Here is a 17,599-nt window from a genome sequence, read left to right on the forward strand (position 1 = left end):
TGTGTGTGTGTGTGTGTAGTTGTGCAGGCGACCTCTTTTGGGCGGTCCACCCATCCACTACACACAACACACGTCTGCGGAAGGGGAGAGAGGGGAGGAGATAGAGGCAAGCGACGATGGAAACACGACGCGCTACAGACACAGAGTGTAGCTGAATCGAAAATCGGCCACAAAGTGTCGCAGAGCTCGACAACTTGTCTGTTCTGAGCGGAGCGCTGTGACCGACAGCAGCTCGTCGGCACCCCTCGGTGCAAACACATTCGGTTGGTGTCACAGTAGGTGAGAGTAAGAGAGAGAGGGGTGAGGGTGAGGGTGAGGTAGGGCGTTGTACAATCCTTATCAGGTGTGCGCGTCTATTTTGTTTTGCGTTTTGCTGGTGTGCACCCGCACACATCGACAATCACTCAAATTGTCTGCTATCGGCGAAACGCCAAACGCAACACGCGACGACCAGCCGCCGCACTGGCCGCGTCATCCACTAGGCGCCGCCGCAGTTGGGTTCGCGTCTGGCGCATCGCTCCTGCAGCTTGCTCTGGCAGCACAGGGAGGCTGCACGACGTACCGTGAAACGGAGAAGAACTGGCATCTTCGTGTAAAGCTGCGCCAGGTGCCAGGGGATCCTCACTCTGCGGCACCGCGCCAGGGCTCGGTAGGCGATCCGTCCACCATGCCGACAAGGCCGCCCACGGCTTCGTCCATGCAACCCAGCCGGGGCTCAGGCAAGTGTACCCCTTCGTCATGGCCAACATCAAGTCTTCCGGGAGGCGGCTTGAGGATACGCCTCGGAGAACCTCTTGATTCATGTCTGTGACCTCGGCACACGTGCGAGGGGTGTGCTCCAGGGAGGAGGTCGCCAGCCCACCCTCCGCTGTGATAACAGCGATCTCTTCGGCAGTGAAGCTAGGCTCTGGTGTGCTTGACAGTACCACCCCTGGGGGGGATTTCGCTGCCAAGCGCCGCACGCCCACCTCACGGCGTGGAAGCACGTACTCGCCGGCGTACAGCTTCAACCCGATTCGGTGAAGCAGCTGATGACTGTTCCACACCTGCCTAGCGAGCTTCCATTCTGTCGGCGCATGCGCCTCAAAGGCGGCATCAAGATCGCGGAGCGCAACACCAGGGAATTCGGCGCCAGTGCTAGGAGAGGCCGAGTGTCGCCTGCGCGCCATGGCGAGCTCGCGGGTCGAGACTGCCATGAGCCTGTACAGCACGCGCACCGGCAGCTCCGTGGGTTCAGCAGGGGCTCTTGTTGCCGTTGCCGCAGTTGCAGCGGCTCCGCTAGGCGTAGCACTCTTGGCGTCGGCGCTGCCGCTGCTGCCAGACGAGTTCGCACTCGCCGCGAAGACACAGCAGTGTTGCACGTCATCCTTCAGCAACGATAGCAAGGCACGGTAGAGCTCCGTCTGAACGCGCAGCGTCTTGGTGACGCCCATGTGCCGGCCCAAGTTGAGATTTTCCTCATACGGATCTTCAATGCAGAAGGAGTAGCGAGTCGTCGCGCGGCTGCGGCGGTTTGCCATACTCGCATTGCTTGCTATCACCCCGTCGTGCCCTGCCAATGGCCTCGTCGGCGAAGCACCCAGAGCAGCACTGCCATGTATATCGCTATGGTGACCCTCCGCTCCGGCAAGGCTGTGTAAATACTGTGAGCCAGCGACACCGAAGTTCGGCACAGGAGTGCTGGGCTGGGCCACGTCCTCGACGTCCCACCCGAGCGCCGCCTTCGTCGTCACTCCTGGGCGATTCAGTGACACGACGTGGTTGACCCAGTCGAACTCGAAAGCGTAGTAGTAAAAGAAGCCCAGCAGCAACTCACCCGCCTGCGCCTCCATGGCGGCGCGCTCCTCGGGCGTCCAGGCGGGGTCAACCATAGCCGCGTACTGTGGATCGGCATCGACGTTGCACCGCAGCGACGCCGGGATGTCGCGTGCCGGGCAGACGTATGGGATAATGCCACGATGCACGAGATAATAAATCCACATTATATTGATGGCGTAGCTCGTCAGATACCCGTTGACCGAGTTGTTGACCCCGCTCGTCTTGGACCAGTCCTTCAGCACGAGTGCACCCGGCCGCGCACACGGATGGCTGAGCAGGTAGCGCCGCAGGAGGTGAGAGTTGCGGATGCCGAATGCACGGAAACTGAGGTCAAAATCCATACCGTACAGTTCAGGACGGCACTCCTCGTGCAGGGGCTGCACCCGCGCTCGCATACCGGGGGACATGAAGTGAAGAGGGCACGTCGACGCCTTGACAGCATTCGTCGTCGTGTCAAATGTCATGCAGCACATGTCCCGCGTGCGATTCCACCACACCTGCTGGACCGCCGCTGACCCGATAGCTAGCCGAATACTCGCCTCCAGGATGGCGCTGTCGGGCGGTCCAGCCGGCAAGTTGAGCGAGTAACGCACGCTGCGCGCAATAATGAGCTCCGCTTCGAGCTGTGTGTGGCCACTCTCGGCTGGAACCTGTAACTTTGCACTCGACAGCGATGACGAGTCGAGCGACTCTGCCGCCACCGCGGACTGCCGTGCCTCTTCATGAAGGCGATGCCGCTGCTCATCGGTCAGCCGGATCGGCAGCGAAGCGTGGTGCTTGATGATTGGCACTCGCGCGTGGCTGATCGGCTCCAGATTTATGAAGGAAAAGCCAGCGCGGCGAAGCAGCTCCGTGATGCTGCGCACTGCATTCTTCTCTGAGGGTGGCCATGTCCCGGCCTCCAACTCGTCGATGTCCACGACAGTGAAGTCGATGTCAGAGATGCCGTCCCATACGCCAAAGGCGACGGAGCTGCCAAAGATAAACACCCTCGCCCGCGGGTGCCAACGCTGCACGACCAACTCCAACTGCGCCCTTGCCCGATGAGCCTCGGCCATCTTTTCCGCTCCCGCATCGCGCTGCACAGCAACGGCAAATATCTTCTCGCCCCACTGCTGCACAATGGCCGCCTTCCGCTTCAAAACCTCACCCCACACCGGCACCAGCTTTTGTGCTACAGCGCGCAGACGGCTGTAGTCGGCCAACGCATCGCCGTGCTGCTCGAGGGCGTGCTGTTCGAGAGCCTCGTACGAGGTAACGACGTAGTGCGAGCAGACATCACACGTGAAGAGACGGGGTGGAGTGCATTGGGACGCCGATGGTGAAGCTAGAGGCGTCAGCGGAGACGGCAGAGCGGCAGGGTCACCGCAGCTGAGAGCGGGGTCGCTGTCCAACTTCGCAGTGTGGACTCCGGCTTCCGCACTGGTTGCGCTCGTGCAGCCCTCACTACTGCCTTCCTGGTCAGGAATTATATCATCAATCACCACGTCGTCGTCCATTCCGAGCGAAACGGTGGCCTGTGAAGACGGCGACACGGATGATGTGGGCCCTGATGGGATTTCATTGGCACCATCCAGCGCAGCAGACGTGGCTGGGGCATGTGACTCGCTCGCAGAAACGTCGCGGCTGCTTCCACAATTTTCCGTGTAGTTGACCAGATCATTTTGTTCCTGTTGAGGTGGTGCAGGCGACGAAGACGGCGACGGCGACGCCGCCTCCGCTGCACCGAGACTATCGCGACGGCGGTGGATCAGGCGGCGCCGCGCTGTAGCGACGGTGGGTGGAGATGGTGCAGGCGAGGACGCCGAAACAGAAGTTCCCACATCTGTATTCGTTGAAGACGCCGATGGGCCACTGTTACCGCCACTGCTGCTGCTGTCGGCGTCTGCACCACTAGAGGTGCTTTGGTTGAATAACACAGAGTACTTGCTCATGTGTATGAGCCCCTCCCCAGCCGGTGCGACGGAGTGGCCTGAGGGCGTACACACACACACACAGGGGTGGGGGAGAGGGGGAAGGTGATGCAGCGTGTGTAATGCACGCGCCAAACACAGGTGGTATCGAGGCGATACAACACCAAGCAGTTTTTTTTAGGGGGGCAAAAAGGGGGTGAAGAAAATACGAACAAGGGAATGCGTGCACACAGTGTGTAGCGTTACGGTGTCCTTCTTGGGCGTGTGCGTATGAGGGGGAGGGAGGGAGGGAGGGAGGAGAGGGAGGAGAGGGTTAAAGCGTGACGCGTGTGCACGCTTAGACCCTACCACCCCTCTCTGTTACGACTACCGAATATTCGTAGGATGCGATGAGGAGCGTCGCTTGGACAGGCACCTGCGCGATCTCTCGCCCTCTCTCTCTCTTCTGCGTATCCGCTGCACGAGACGCGTCCGGCAAAGACCGGAAGTAGTAAAATTCCGGACACAACAAACAACAAAAAAGTTTTCTTTTTGAGGGAAGAAAAAATGCAAGTAAACGTGCCGCAACGCCAGAGAGCCGCGTCAACGTTCGTTCGAGAGCAGCGGTCCAAACGGCAATGAAAAGAAAGGAAGGAAAAAAAAGAAAAACATACATCAGTGAGCGCGGCGTACATGTGTGGAGATCTGAAAACGGTTGTAGCCACAACGAGACCCAGCAAAGGTGTGTGTGGATGCGCACGCTCACATACACAAACTTGCATGCGCCCCTCCACGAGCACGGGAAAGGGCTTGGGTGGGGTGGTAGGTGCAGCGGGGGAAAGAGATGCACACCGCGATCCATGAACAGGGGAGGGGGACTCCCCAGATCGTGAAATCGATTTTTCCTCTGTGCAGATCCTTTTTTGTTGTTGTTAAGGGGGGGGGGGGAATCTCCCACTATCCTTCGCTCGTCAAAAACGTTCGGCTGCCGTTCAATGTTTGTTGTTTCCCCCCTCCACAGAGACATCATCGAGGAACCAGTGAGATGATGTGCGTGTGTCTACACGCACTGATGTTAGGTATCAGTGTATGTGAGCGCGCGCTCTCCAAAAATACGTATTGAACCCTGTTTCGGCATGCATTCGCTAAAAAAAGCCTCTCCAAAGTATCGCGTCGACAAGCGGTAGTATTCACCAAGCGTGCCGCAACAACCAAAAGCAGCACCCTCGTTCTACACGCACACACACACACACACACATATATATATGCGATGCCAGTGCATGAATCCAGCGTTTTTTTGGACCTCTCTCCCCCTTCCAAAAAAAAAAAACAACAAATAACAAAATAACTGAAAAAAGAAGCAACTCTCGCACGTGATGGTAAAGACGTTCATGTCCCCACACACGTACGTACGCGCTGTTTGCGTACCCATACGCTGAGACACTTTCCTCGGCGAAGCCACATCAGCAGAAACGAAACAGCAAAGAGGGGTGGAGGAGGAGGAGGAGGAAAGGGGGGGAGGGGGAGGGGGAGGGGCACACACACCGAGGAGAAAGGGGTCCGATACATGGACGCGCGTAAGCAGACATGTGTTGCACTTGTATACCGTGCATTCTGTCTATGTGTATGCGTGTGTCTGCGGTCTTTCACGAAGCAAAGGTTACAATGCATAGCAAGAACAACCCTTGCAAGCGGACCAAGTGCAACAGTCAGGCGCACAGGAACCGCGGAGGAGGAAACAAAAAAAGAGGTAGAGAAAAAAGCAATGAAATATGTGCACGCGCACACACACACAAAACAAATGAAATAACAACAGCATGCATGTAATATACATACATACATATATATATATATATATGTGAGTACGTTTTGATGTGGAATAAAAAGAGCAGTGGGGGTGCCCACAATAAGACAGACAACCCCACCCCACCCCCCTCCCATCCACCAGCACCACGTAGTTTATGAGAACACAACACGGCTCTTTCGAGGGCGGAGGCTATTCTCGAGCGGGGTGCAAAGAGCGAGAGAGACCCAGGTGCTTCGTGAGGAAGGGGGGACTAAAAAAAAAGAGGAGAAGAGAGGAGAAGAAAGGTTACAGCTTACTCTCAGGGTTATTGATGGAGTGTAGGACAAACTCCGCATTTGACGCCGTCTCGTCTATCAGGTCGCCGTTGATAGTGTCGCTTCCGCTCGCGCGTTGCATCGCCTCGTGGTGAGATATCCCCCAGGCCTTCATGTGACGCCGACAGAGGCGCTCCGTGCACACGTCACGATCGCATGCCAAGAAGAGCTTCAGATCAAACATATCGCTCACCGCGGCCCACTCAGGGGTTCCCCGGTAGAGAAGATAATTGCCCTCCACAATGATAACGCCAGCAGACCCGGCGATACGAATATCGCGCTCTCGGGGGTCGCCGACGCTATGGTCGAAAGACGGTACGAAGACGTCATCGTAGAGGCTGCGCTCGTTGGGTGTTCGAATGGCGATGATGTCGTTGCGAAGCTTTTCCGGGTTGAAGGTCCACTCCGCGCCCCGGCGCCTCACAGCCTCCTGTGCATTCGGCATCGCCAGAAGCTCTGAGAGGTAGTAGTGGTAGCCGTCCATCGGCATCACACACACCTCCACACCACCCTCTCTGCGCGCACCAAGACCGTCGTGGGTAGTGTCACTGTTTCGTTCTGCATCATTGATATCGACTCTCTGGAACGGCGCCATGGGATCGGGTTGATCGATCAGCGCCTCTCGAACAGCATCTGCCAGCACGGCCACAACCGTTGATTTTCCGCTGCCAGGGCGGCCTGCGAGTGCGACGAGGACACGGGGCACACGTGCCTCGCACACCATCGGGTTTGGGTGGCGTAGATCCTGTTTTTGACGCTCGTAGATGTCGAGAATGCGCTGCACCACGCACGCGAGCTCCTCCCTGCTAACTAACTTTTTATGCTGTGCACCACTCATGATGGTCGGGGGATGTGGAGACGGATGTCTGCGTGTCTATAGCGTGTGTTTATGGGGCGGGGGGGAGGGGGGGGGAGGACGAGGAAGAGGAGGAGGAGGAGGAGAAGTCGAGCGGAGCGCAAGAAGAAATTAAAACGAGCAGACGAGATTAAGAGGTGATGAGAAGCCACACCCACCAGGAATGGGGGAGTCACCAGAAAACAGTATCGCGTCTATGCAGAGAGACAGAGACCATCAGTTGTGTGTGACGTTCTTTTTCACAGACGCACGCACGCACTGATACGTATATATCTCCAATTTTTGTGTGTGTTCAGAGCAATTATTTGCCCCACCCCCACCCCTACTGCAGACACTCCCTTCTGCGCTGTCACCCTCTTGTCAGACGAGACATCTGTTCAAGTTCACTAACTCCCCGTCTCCTCTCCTCTCCCCCCCCCTTCTTGCCTCCTACACGACCCATTTAAAAAAAAAAGATGGATTTAGTGTACGATAGACGTGTAGCAGCGTAGCCGACTTCGGAAGAGAGTGTGAAGAACGGTATCAGCGACTGCATAACATCATCTCTTTTGTGATTATCCAATTTTAGGAGCGACATAAATAAATAAAGAACTAACATGTTAACTAATAAATAATAGCCGACCGATTGAGCCTCTCTCTGTTTCTCTCTCCCCCCCCCCTCCCCGCACTTCCCTTGCCGTTTGTGGATGTCTCTCGGACCTTCTCGTGTGCTGCAACGTCTCAGGGTACATGAGTAACGCATGGGGACAAATACACTGACACGCACACACAGACCGAGGCGAAGTGATTTTTGTGGGGGAGAGGAGAGGAGGGGAAGTGCAAACAACAAAAGAAGAGAAGCTGTATTCATCGATGGCATCCAGCAACTCTACTTCCCTCCCTCCCTCCCTCCCTCCCCTCCCTCCTCTCCGTCCGTAACACAAACTATTCATATTGATGTCCCTCCCTCCCTCCGCCCCCCCCTCCCTGTGGCGGACCGTGCGCCCTCCTACCTCACAGTCTTTTCTTCACTGCGTTTCTGATTTATGATCCTTTATGCCGTTGTCATGTGTCGATGTGGGTTGGCATTGGCTGACTCGCCTCCCAAGGCGATGCTACAACAACAACAAAATAAAGAGCGAAAAGAGGTACACGGAGAAAGCGGTGCTGCGCCTAGAAGTGCACCGGGGTAGAGAGAGAGGAGAAAGTCTTCTAGACTCCAAAGCAAAGGGCCACCAAGCGGTGGGACCTTGCCCACTCGCAGGAGACAACGAGAGACGGCACACTTCACGTATTTGAAAGAGGGGGAGAGGAGGTCTGCAAGTGAATATATATTTTTTTTTGAAAGGGACACAAGAGAGTTTTTTTCCAAGTAGGAAAACCAAACAAAAAGAAACATGAGGGAGGGGGGGTGAGGCGGAAGAATGACGAGCACGTACGCACACCCACCCACATACACATGCCCACACACACACACATCAGCGCTGTGGCGACAAAAAAAAGCAAAGAATGAGAAAAAAAAAAGAGGGCAGAGAACAAACCGACAGTGCGAAGTCCCTTTTTTTTTTAAGAAGGAAGTAAACAGCAGACAAAATGGAAAGGTGCCTTGAACGTGTGCCGGAGGAGGGGAAGGAAGGGGGAGGGGTGGGAGGGGAGGGGGATGCCCTGTGTAGTGATGGCGATCACTGGGGCTTCTAATACGGGTGCGGGCAGCCTTACAATGAAAGAAAAAAAAACAGGAAGAGAACCAAACAAGCTAGTCGACAAGCAGGGAGGAAGTGAGAGAGAGAAGGGCGAGGGAGGGAGGGAGGAAAGTACGCGACAGGTGGAAGTGCATGAGATTTGCATATTTATGGAGAGACCGTAAGAAAAAAAAAGAAGAAACGCACGCAGAGAGAGAAAAAAAAGAAGAGAGGAAGGGGGGGACGGTGCTAACGGTGAAGAAAAGGGATGGGGTGGGGAAGGAGGAGCTTGAACCGTACGCGAGAGGTGGGGGGGGGGGGGGGTACACAAGACGACCCACGACAGACATTTTCTCGAAGAACATTCACTGCGGAACAAAGGAGAGGCTGCGTTACTGCAGAGACCCATCCTTACACTTACACACCCAAAAAGGAATAACAAAACGCTCAGGAAAGGAGGGGGCCGCAAACCACCGGCTTCAAATGAGTGGAGAAAATATAATGAAACCCTACACAACACTTGAGTAAGAGACCGGAGGCGATGGGCAAGGAGCGGAGGCAGCAGGCTGCACAGCGGACACCCCCTCAGCCGTGATGTCCCTCTTCCCTTAGCACTGACACACACACTGCCCTCCACTGTTTATACGAAGAAGAGCAAGGGAATGAAAGCATTATGTGGGAGGGAGGGTGGAGGAGGAGAGGGGGGGAGGGGAGACAGAACCAAAAACAATAAAAGAGGAGGGAGAGAGGGACACTTGAACAGGGGAGGGGTACGAAGAAGCTCTAAACCTGGTGAGAGGAAACCAAAGGCTGCGGAAGGAGCAGAGGGGAGGGGGGGCGCCAACGTGAATGAAAAAGAAGTTTCGAGAGGAGGAGGTTCGAAAAACAGCTGCTTTCGTTTCGAAATAAAACATAGGGACGGTTACAAGCACATCTGCAGAAGCTCTGTCCGCCGCTTGACAAACCGATTGCTCTTGGCCCTGTCCTCCTCACTCTGGCTGAGGAGGGGGGAAAAAAGAGGAGCCTGTAACCGCTGGCGTAGCTCATTTAGGGCTGGTGTTGGTCGGTTTCTACCATCGCGGGGCATTCAACGTGTTGGCTGACGGTCCCCGCCTTCGCCGGCTTCACCTTGGACACAGCGCTGGCCATGGTGAGAGCAGCCCCACTCGAGAAGCTTAGGCTTGTACCACTCCCCCCCTTCCGCTGGTCCGCCATTTCCTCGCGCTCCAAGATTAACATGCCGCCTCGCACGAGACCCAGCGACGCCACAACTGCCATGAACATGACGTACATTGCACTGATCTGCTGCACGTTGTTCGCGTACTCAGCCATGGTATTAAGTGTGTGTTTCTGATCCACTGGCAGGGCTGCGATCATGCCTGCTACAAGGTTCGCCGCAATAGGGCCCACAGAGGCTTGCGCCGAAGCCTTCCCAAGATACCCCACACACACCAGTAACTTCTCCCTCCACGGCGTGCCACTGCCCATCTGAATGAGGAAGGTGACAGTCAAGCGCACGGCTGTGCTACATACCATGCAGATGATCGCCTTCGGGAAGAACGTACTGTTAAAAATTGCCTTGACATTGATCTTGGCCCCCATCGTGGCAAACAGAACCGGCATCATGACCTGATCCCAGGTCAGAGCTAGCCACGTCGCCAGATATTTCTTGTTGTCCTCGTGCTCCACTTTGCCAGTTCTAGACCACATGTGTGCCACAGTGGCGGAGAAGAAGACGCACATGACACAGCCGCCTCCAGCGAGGCTCATCTTGTATCCAAAGAATACCATCGTGTAGCACAGCAAGAGAAACAAGACAAAGGCAAAGTTCATGCAGCTGTTCAGGTGCGCACGGGTGTACTTGCCGTTTGGCAGTCGGTGAGCCTCCTTTTTGATGAGCTCCACCATGTGAAAGAAAAGAATGCCAAGACCGACACCAATGAGAATGCCACCAATGAATTGAACAGGGCCCAGCGCAATCGCAACGGCCAACTTTTGATCATAAAAAATCAACCCAATAATGAAATTAGCGCACCAAACCCCGATCACAATCTCAACGCCGACCGCCGAGAGCATGAGCGACAAAGGGCCAACACCGCGTCCGTAGCCCATGTCCTGCAGGTACAGACTACCCGGCACGACGACAGCTGGTGACACGATACTGCACAACATGCCCTGCAAGAATGCCCAATTGTAATTGTTTTGGTAGTCGAATACCTTGTTTGCGATGAGGCTATGCGAGATGCCCTCAAACACAAACGGCAACGTGGCCAGCAGCGCTGTCTGCTTCCAGTGCGGTATAATATCTTTGATGGCCAGCTTGTAGCCAGCGCGAGCAAGAATCACGGTAAGCCCCAGCTTCGACGACACATCGTAGACCTCCTTTACAATCCCGTGCGTCATGTACTTGAGAGTAGGAATGTTGTTCCACATGATGCCCATCCACAGCACACCCACCAGGGGAGGCAGCTGTAGGATACGACACACGAGGCCGCCCACAACGGCGGACACGACCACCAGCACCGCCGGGTCCCAGATGTAGCCTCCGGGCTCCACAAGATGGTGGGGTAGCATGTTCCACAACATGAACCATACCAGCACGATGAAGCACAGGCGAATGAAAATGTTCAACGCGCGTATCGACAGCCGGCGGCCGCCAATCGCAACGATGAGTCCCTCTTTCCAACAGTAGCGCATATCCCAGTGCTTCTCGTCCTCGCCACATTCACGGATCGAAGGCAGAAACCAGTTGCTGCCAGTGTAAGGCAACAGCGAATATAAGTCCCGGTTTGCCATCATATGTGTAACGTCCGCAATGTACACAAGGTCACCCTCGTCCAGATGATGGATCTCATGCGCCAAGGACATCAAGTGAGGCGGCAACTCCTTGACGTAGGCCTCATTCACAAACGATTCCGAGTAACGCAAGGGCGCAGTGTGGTGACTAGGGCGCGGATAGTGGTGCTGGTGCCCGTAATGGTGCCCCGTGTCCACTGATGTCTGTGACTGTGAGCTGCCGGGGCTGAAGGCAGCGTGCGCCACGGCTGGGCCGTGACGGCTGCGCACGGAGGCGCTCCGCAAGGCATCGTCAATGACTTCAGGGTCCTGGGAGTACACCGGGGGGCGGCGTTGGTGAATGCCACTGGTGGCACAATCAAGCGCGGATGCCATGGAGGAAGCTTTCTTCTCGGAGAAAAAAATATCGCTCGCCCCCGCTGTCTCGCTTTCGCGTGGCCTCCCGTATGGGGCAATGCCGTGCGGATCCAAGAAGACGGAGTCGTTCCCGCCGCCAGCCCCGGGGGAAAATGTGTGGCAAACGTGCGACGCGGCTGCACTACCATGATTACCGGCCGCATCGCCGTCACACCGCAGGGGCACTGAAGATGAGAGCCCCCCACCAGTGCTGTATAGGGGCATCGGTGTTTCGGATTCAGCGGGCGGATGCTGAACAGGACGTAGCTCAACGGTCCCGGTCAGACCATCCGCGTTTCCAGGGTAGTCGTGACCAGACATGGGGAACCCCGGCGTCGGCAACGGCGCCAAGTGGTCGTTGGACCTGTCACTCATATGTGGTCAAACCCGAGAATGGGAATCAAAGACGAGCAGGGCACTAGAAAGCAGCGCTTCTTCAAAGTGAATAAAAGCGCAACTCTTCGGGGGGAGAGGGAGGGGGAGGGGGAGGGGGAGGGGGAGGGTAAGGGGGAGTGGAGTGGAGTGAAAAACATGGTGCACAGAGGATGGGACGTCAAGCCACAATTTCCCATTTGACAGCGTGTGTTGGAGAACGTACACATGGCCCAAGCGCCACACGTAAAACGCCCCTCCTCTCCCTTCACAAGAAGGCGGAGGGGAGGGGGAGGGGAGGGGAGGGAGGGGGAGGGGAGGGAGGGGAGGGGAGGGGGAGGGATGATAGACTCCCCCTCTGCGTTGAAGTCGATGGACACGGTCGATATTCAGCAAATGGCAACCCGGGTGCGGGACGGGGGCTAGACGATGCGGAAAGATCGAGGGGAACGCCATCCACTGTTTGTTTGCCTGGTTTCAATGAAGCAGCATTTAGTACGTTTAGATGCATTACAAATATCTCCGTTCCCTTTCTTCTGGATGTGAGTGGAGAATACTGAACGAGGAAGCGCGGGGGGGGGGGGGGGGGGGGGGGGAGAGACGTGCCCCCCCCCCCCCTTGTGCCCACACTCTGCCACTCCCTGCCCGTTGAGGGCAACAACATTACTATGAGAAATCCACTCGCGCGCACGCACAGAGGAAGGAACAACAAATGAGCTTCAACCACATAAAAATGCAACTACAAGCTGCGAGGCCGGCGCGCCTGTCGGAAGCTCCGGTCAGTCCCACGTATGCACGTGGAAGCCAAACGTCAGGAAGCACGCGAGCATTCTTCCCAAATGAAATATAGACGGCTTCGACGGCCTATAAACCACCAACGTAGAAGTGGGGGGAGAAGAGCCCGCGCGTCAAACATGCGCAGCTCCAGCTCCAGGATACGTGCCATTAGGCCTCCACCGGTCCCGTGAACATCACGAAAAGGGCCCGAATCGAAACACTAGCGACGCTCACCATGAGTCGAAAACGCAGTCCTGACCACAGCGCCGTCACCCCTTCTTCTCGCACAATTGTTCTGGCGCAGTCCATCACGCCCGCATAGCGTCTTTCCTCCTTCTCGTCCGAGGCCGTCAAAACAAGGCGACGACTCACCACCTCCAGTGGCTGTGTGAGTATGTCGGCCACAATCGCCAACCCGCGAGCCACCGCATACGGGTACGCCATCTGAACGCGTTCGCTCACCAAAACGGACGCGATGAGGTAGAGACCACGGTAGGTACACACGGTCAGCGGCTCAACAGCGGCACCACGGTAGAACCCGCCCCACCCCTTGCGACAGTAGATCTGTCGAGCCGTCTCTGTGGCTGTGGAGTAGCGGTATGCGTCCTCGGTTTCTACGCACTCACTGGCACCGTCCTTGGGCACCGCCGCAGCCTCGCTGTCTGCGCAAACAGGACTGGCAACACCGCCGGCTGGTGCTACAATATCGGCCATGTAGTTGGTCATGATGGTCTTGCGGATGGCGTTATACGGCGTCCCCACCCACACCGCGGCACTGGTAGCCACAAGCGAAAGCGCGACAACGACAGGGGTGCTCATGTTGTCTGCTATGCGGATCGGAATCAACCGCTGCAGACACACGAATACCGCATTGGTGGCAAAGGAATCGACAAAGCCACTCGGCAGCGTCAGCACAGCGTCTGAAACAACACCACGGAGAAAGCCAGAGAGACCCTCCTTTCGCCATAAGCGGCGGTATAACTGCCCAATGCCACGGAAGCCTCCAGAGGGCAGGCGGCCCTGGCGCACCAGCTCGCCCTCCACAGCCGTCAAGACCATCACGCGGTCGATTGGAGCCGCCAGGGATCTCTGAAAAAGATCAAAAACAGCGCGGATGAGCATATCCAGTGCCATATCCGTCGCAGACAGCTGAAGTCCTTGAACACCGCCGTACTGGCCACCCATGGCGGCGCTACCTGCCTGAGGGTACTGCTGCTGCTGCATGTGAGCAGCTGAGGGAGAAATATCCTGGGTAGACATGTTTGACGCACGCCACACGGCGCAACAGACGTTCTGCAAAGATAAAAAGGCCAAGGAACTTTTTTTTCAGGGGGTTCTCTGTTCTCACCTGTGTGCGTGTGTGCGTGGGAGCAGGAGGGAGTGCAACGCGGGTGTTATGAAACGGTGAAAAGACGAGTAACCGAGTCGGTCAACAGCGTCAACAACAAAAAACCAAACAACACAAAGAGACGGCGGGCGATGATGGAGACAACAGCAGTCACAAAGGATATATACGCATATATAACGAATGTGATGAATGAATATCGCTGTGCAAAATCTATGAGGACACTTTAGCGGGGGGGGAGGGGAGTATGCATGTAAGTCGCGATTTATTACGGTGTGCCTTGGCGTCGGTGCGTGTGAAAGCTGGGAATGAGAAAGAGAAGAGGGGATCGGGGAGCGGGGGGGGGGGGCAAGACACCACAACAAAAAGCCTCAGCAACAAATATATAAACAACCGGGGGCACCGTAGACGCTACACAAAAAGACTGGCACAGACACACTACTTCTCTGTTTTCCTTGTTACTCAAAGGTGTTCTGTTTCTTTTTTCCTTTCATATGCTTGTATATGTGTATATGTACATACATGTATACATATAGACGATAGCGAATATGGAACTTTAATACGCATCCAGAAAAGGGAACAAAAGGAAGGGGAGATTGTAAAAGAGAGTCGGGGGAGGGGGCGCGGGGGCGGGGGGCGCGGGGGGAGAACAGGACAAAGATGGAGGCAAGGGACACACAAGAGCCGCAGGCCTGTTCATGCGAATGTAAGCTCGATCGTGCCTTCCCAGCGTATGAGAAACCTAGGCGAAGGTGGCGCGACTTGATGAGAGGCTGACGCGAGCACCTGCGTCAGTAGTTCTATGTGGATATATATTTAAAAAGAGAGCGGTGGAAGCCACACGCACACCGAATACCTCATTCGCTTTTTGGAGTGGTGGTAAGGCTACGTATGTCTGGTAATGCTTTATTCGCACTGAGCACCAGCAATAACACCAACAAGCCACACCAGGAGAAAACATCCACAAAACTCTCTGTGCAGCGTGATTTGCGTTGTATTGCTATGCTTCTCACGACGGAAGAACACTTCCGACTTTATCTCAGGGCTCTCGCACCCACCCGGTGGGGAAAAAAAAGGACCAACAATCTGCAATCCTCTCTCCCCCTTGAGTACGGCAGCGAGGCCCTTTGGTGTCGGCTAGACCCGTTTGGGGATGACACCATACCAGAGGGATCCGGCCGTCACGATGGATGTGTGTGCCGGATCCACATATCAATTACGGCAATGTCTCCAACGCATACACACGCCCCCCCCCTCCCTCATCACCACCACCCCCACCCCTGTACTACATGGATGGAGAGGAGAAGGGGGCCCACTACGCATCTGGCACATCAAACCGGGCGGACTGATGAGAACTAAAAGCCGAGAAAATGATGTGAAGCACACCCGAGACTGTGTCATCAAACCCTGTGGACCCCAACTGTGAAGAGACTCTGAGCCATCTAGGGAAACACCGCGGCTTTAACTGGCTGAAGGAGAAGTCCAGCAAGCACGGACTGTTGAGTCGAAGAGGACTCTGACCTCAGACTTGCCAGTTGCCTCCTCAAGTTCATTCATCTTGCCCCTGAGCCATCCTCATGTGACTCGCATGCACAAACGCCCAATGCCTCTTCTCTGCAGGAGGACCCTGAACGCGGCTCACGTGGATCAAAGTGTGCAGTCCACCCGAATCCATCTCGCGTGCGTGGCACAGGGTTTGTTCAAAGGACAAAGCGGAGGGACAGGAGAGACGTGTTCGCCGCGGGGGGGGGGGGGTGGAGTTGAGGTTCTGCGGGAGCGAATACGACAAAATCGATTGCGACACGTCTTGTCTTCGCATCGCACTCACAGTAGCCGTCTCCCCCCCTCCCTTCCCTCCTCCCTCCCCTCCCCTCTTTCAGCAGCCTTTTTTCCTCTACACCACAGAGCCCGAAAAGGATGGGGCAGTTGGGTAGCCAGAAAAGGTCTGTAACAGCGGTAGTACGGTACTTGTCATGAGGCAAAGCGGCAACCCAGCAAATAAGCCCGCGACGCCCTCGGTTCGCCATACCTGGACGGCGCAGTCCCAGCCATTCGCATAACGACATCCACGGCGTGCAGTTGGGCGAATATTGGCGTCATACTCGCTCGCGTTGCACACACCCTCTGCATCCTCCACCGGCAGCAAAGACATGCGCTGTCGTAGAACAATGAATGGACGCTGTAGAGCGTTGACAGACCCGGTAACCGCCATCAGCACGCCCAAAGTAAAGAGGCGGTGCTGCCCAAGACGCACCAGCCACGGCCATGATGACGCACCAGCAGGGTCGGCGGTTATCATCGCAACCTGCCGCATCCATTGCGACACCGGCTGCACGGCCGTCCACGCGAGTCCAAGCGACAAAGCGCGGCTGGCAAGATCGACGTCCAGCCCATTCAAGAGTAGACTCCGCATTCCCATCCGGGGGTAGACACATCTCCATACGTGGGTAGCACTCGTGTACCGGCGTGGTCGTCGTCGGTGCAGCTCCTCTTTCTCATGTTGTGCGAGCTGCCGAGGTTTGCAGGCGGGCACGGACGTGTCCGCCATGTAGTTCACTAGAACCGTCATCCGCACCGCACGCAGCGGCCGCGAGAGAAGACTCATGACGAGCATCGGTGCCACTCTCCTTGACAGCCTGACCCATCGTGACCCAGCCGCACTTTCACCTCCGCCACCCTGATTGGGAAGCAACGGGTCAAGCCGCTGCACGAGGCTGCGCATCGCAGCAACAAGCAACACCTCCTCTACGAAGGTAACAAGCACAAAGCCCAACTCTGCCTTACCACCACGAAAGAAGCCAGAGACACTCTTATCCTCGTCGTAGAGGTGAGTTAGCCAACCGAGGAGGCCGGTACGGGTTGACCGCTGCAACCGCGGCTCGTCAACGGCGGCACTCGCCTCGGATGAGCTGGTGTGCGCCGCTTCCTTGCACAGCTCCCCCTCCACAGCTGTTAAGCAGTCAAGCCGAAGCAAGGCGACCTTGCCCAAAAAGAACAGCAATGATGTGCTCAGCGTGGAGCCCAGTGTCAAAAGAGCGGCCGTGATATCCTCCACCCCGATGCCAGAATTCGCTGAGACGCCTTCCTCCTCCAGAAAAGAATTGATGCTCGCCTCTGTCATTCGAGAGTGCTCGTCGTCGTCGGCGTAGTCCCCCTCGCCGCGTTGCCGCTGAAATGAGGAGCCGGCCGGCTTTTCGGAGTAATGATTGGAAAAGGGCGAAGTGGACATGGTGAGCTGCGGACTCTCAGAGCCAGTGGTTCTCTGGTGTTTTGTGCGCGTATATGCTGGTGCGGGCGTGGGCGTTGAAATGTGCGAGAAAGCGAGAAGTGAGAGCACAGCGAAAAGTGAAGGCAGTGGACCGCAAAGAAAGGGAAAAGGGGGGGTGAAGAGAAGGGTGTGTGTGTGTGTATTGGGGGGGGGGGAGGGAGCGCGTGGGATGTGAGAAAAAAGAAAACGAAAAGACGAAAAAATGTGCCCACAGAGAGAGAAAGCAAGGGCCCAAGTAAGCCAGCGCGAACCTATGGCGAGGGCCACCACAAACGCAGCAGGTATGGGGCAACACAC

The 17,599-nt window shown here is 56.2% G+C and overlaps 5 protein-coding genes across 5 annotated transcripts; all 5 read right to left on the bottom strand.

Annotated features, from left to right (window-relative positions):
- Positions 1–416: 416 nt before the first annotated feature.
- JKF63_06740 (uncharacterized protein) lies at positions 417–3,752 on the bottom strand (the record flags this gene model as incomplete). The annotated part of the gene is made up of 1 exon (XM_067902689.1): positions 417–3,752. The coding sequence occupies one exon, from the start codon at positions 3,750–3,752 to the stop codon at positions 417–419; it is 3,336 nt and encodes a 1,111-aa protein (XP_067758582.1).
- A 2,050-nt stretch (positions 3,753–5,802) lies between these two features.
- Positions 5,803–6,669, bottom strand: JKF63_06741 (uncharacterized protein; the record flags this gene model as incomplete). Its single annotated transcript, XM_067902690.1, has 1 exon — positions 5,803–6,669. One exon carries the CDS (start codon positions 6,667–6,669, stop codon positions 5,803–5,805), a length of 867 nt encoding a protein of 288 aa, XP_067758583.1.
- Positions 6,670–9,395: 2,726 nt separating this feature from the next.
- JKF63_06742 (uncharacterized protein) lies at positions 9,396–11,915 on the bottom strand (the record flags this gene model as incomplete). Its single annotated transcript, XM_067902691.1, has 1 exon — positions 9,396–11,915. One exon carries the CDS (start codon positions 11,913–11,915, stop codon positions 9,396–9,398), a length of 2,520 nt encoding a protein of 839 aa, XP_067758584.1.
- A 942-nt stretch (positions 11,916–12,857) lies between these two features.
- On the bottom strand, positions 12,858–13,949 carry JKF63_06743 (uncharacterized protein; the record flags this gene model as incomplete). The annotated part of the gene is made up of 1 exon (XM_067902692.1): positions 12,858–13,949. The coding sequence occupies one exon, from the start codon at positions 13,947–13,949 to the stop codon at positions 12,858–12,860; it is 1,092 nt and encodes a 363-aa protein (XP_067758585.1).
- Positions 13,950–15,928: 1,979 nt separating this feature from the next.
- On the bottom strand, positions 15,929–17,263 carry JKF63_06744 (uncharacterized protein; the record flags this gene model as incomplete). Its single annotated transcript, XM_067902693.1, has 1 exon — positions 15,929–17,263. The coding sequence occupies one exon, from the start codon at positions 17,261–17,263 to the stop codon at positions 15,929–15,931; it is 1,335 nt and encodes a 444-aa protein (XP_067758586.1).
- Positions 17,264–17,599: the final 336 nt, after the last annotated feature.

Source organism: Porcisia hertigi, chromosome 14 (genome assembly GCF_017918235.1).
Source record: "Porcisia hertigi strain C119 chromosome 14, whole genome shotgun sequence".
Taxonomy (NCBI): domain Eukaryota; phylum Euglenozoa; class Kinetoplastea; order Trypanosomatida; family Trypanosomatidae; genus Porcisia; species Porcisia hertigi.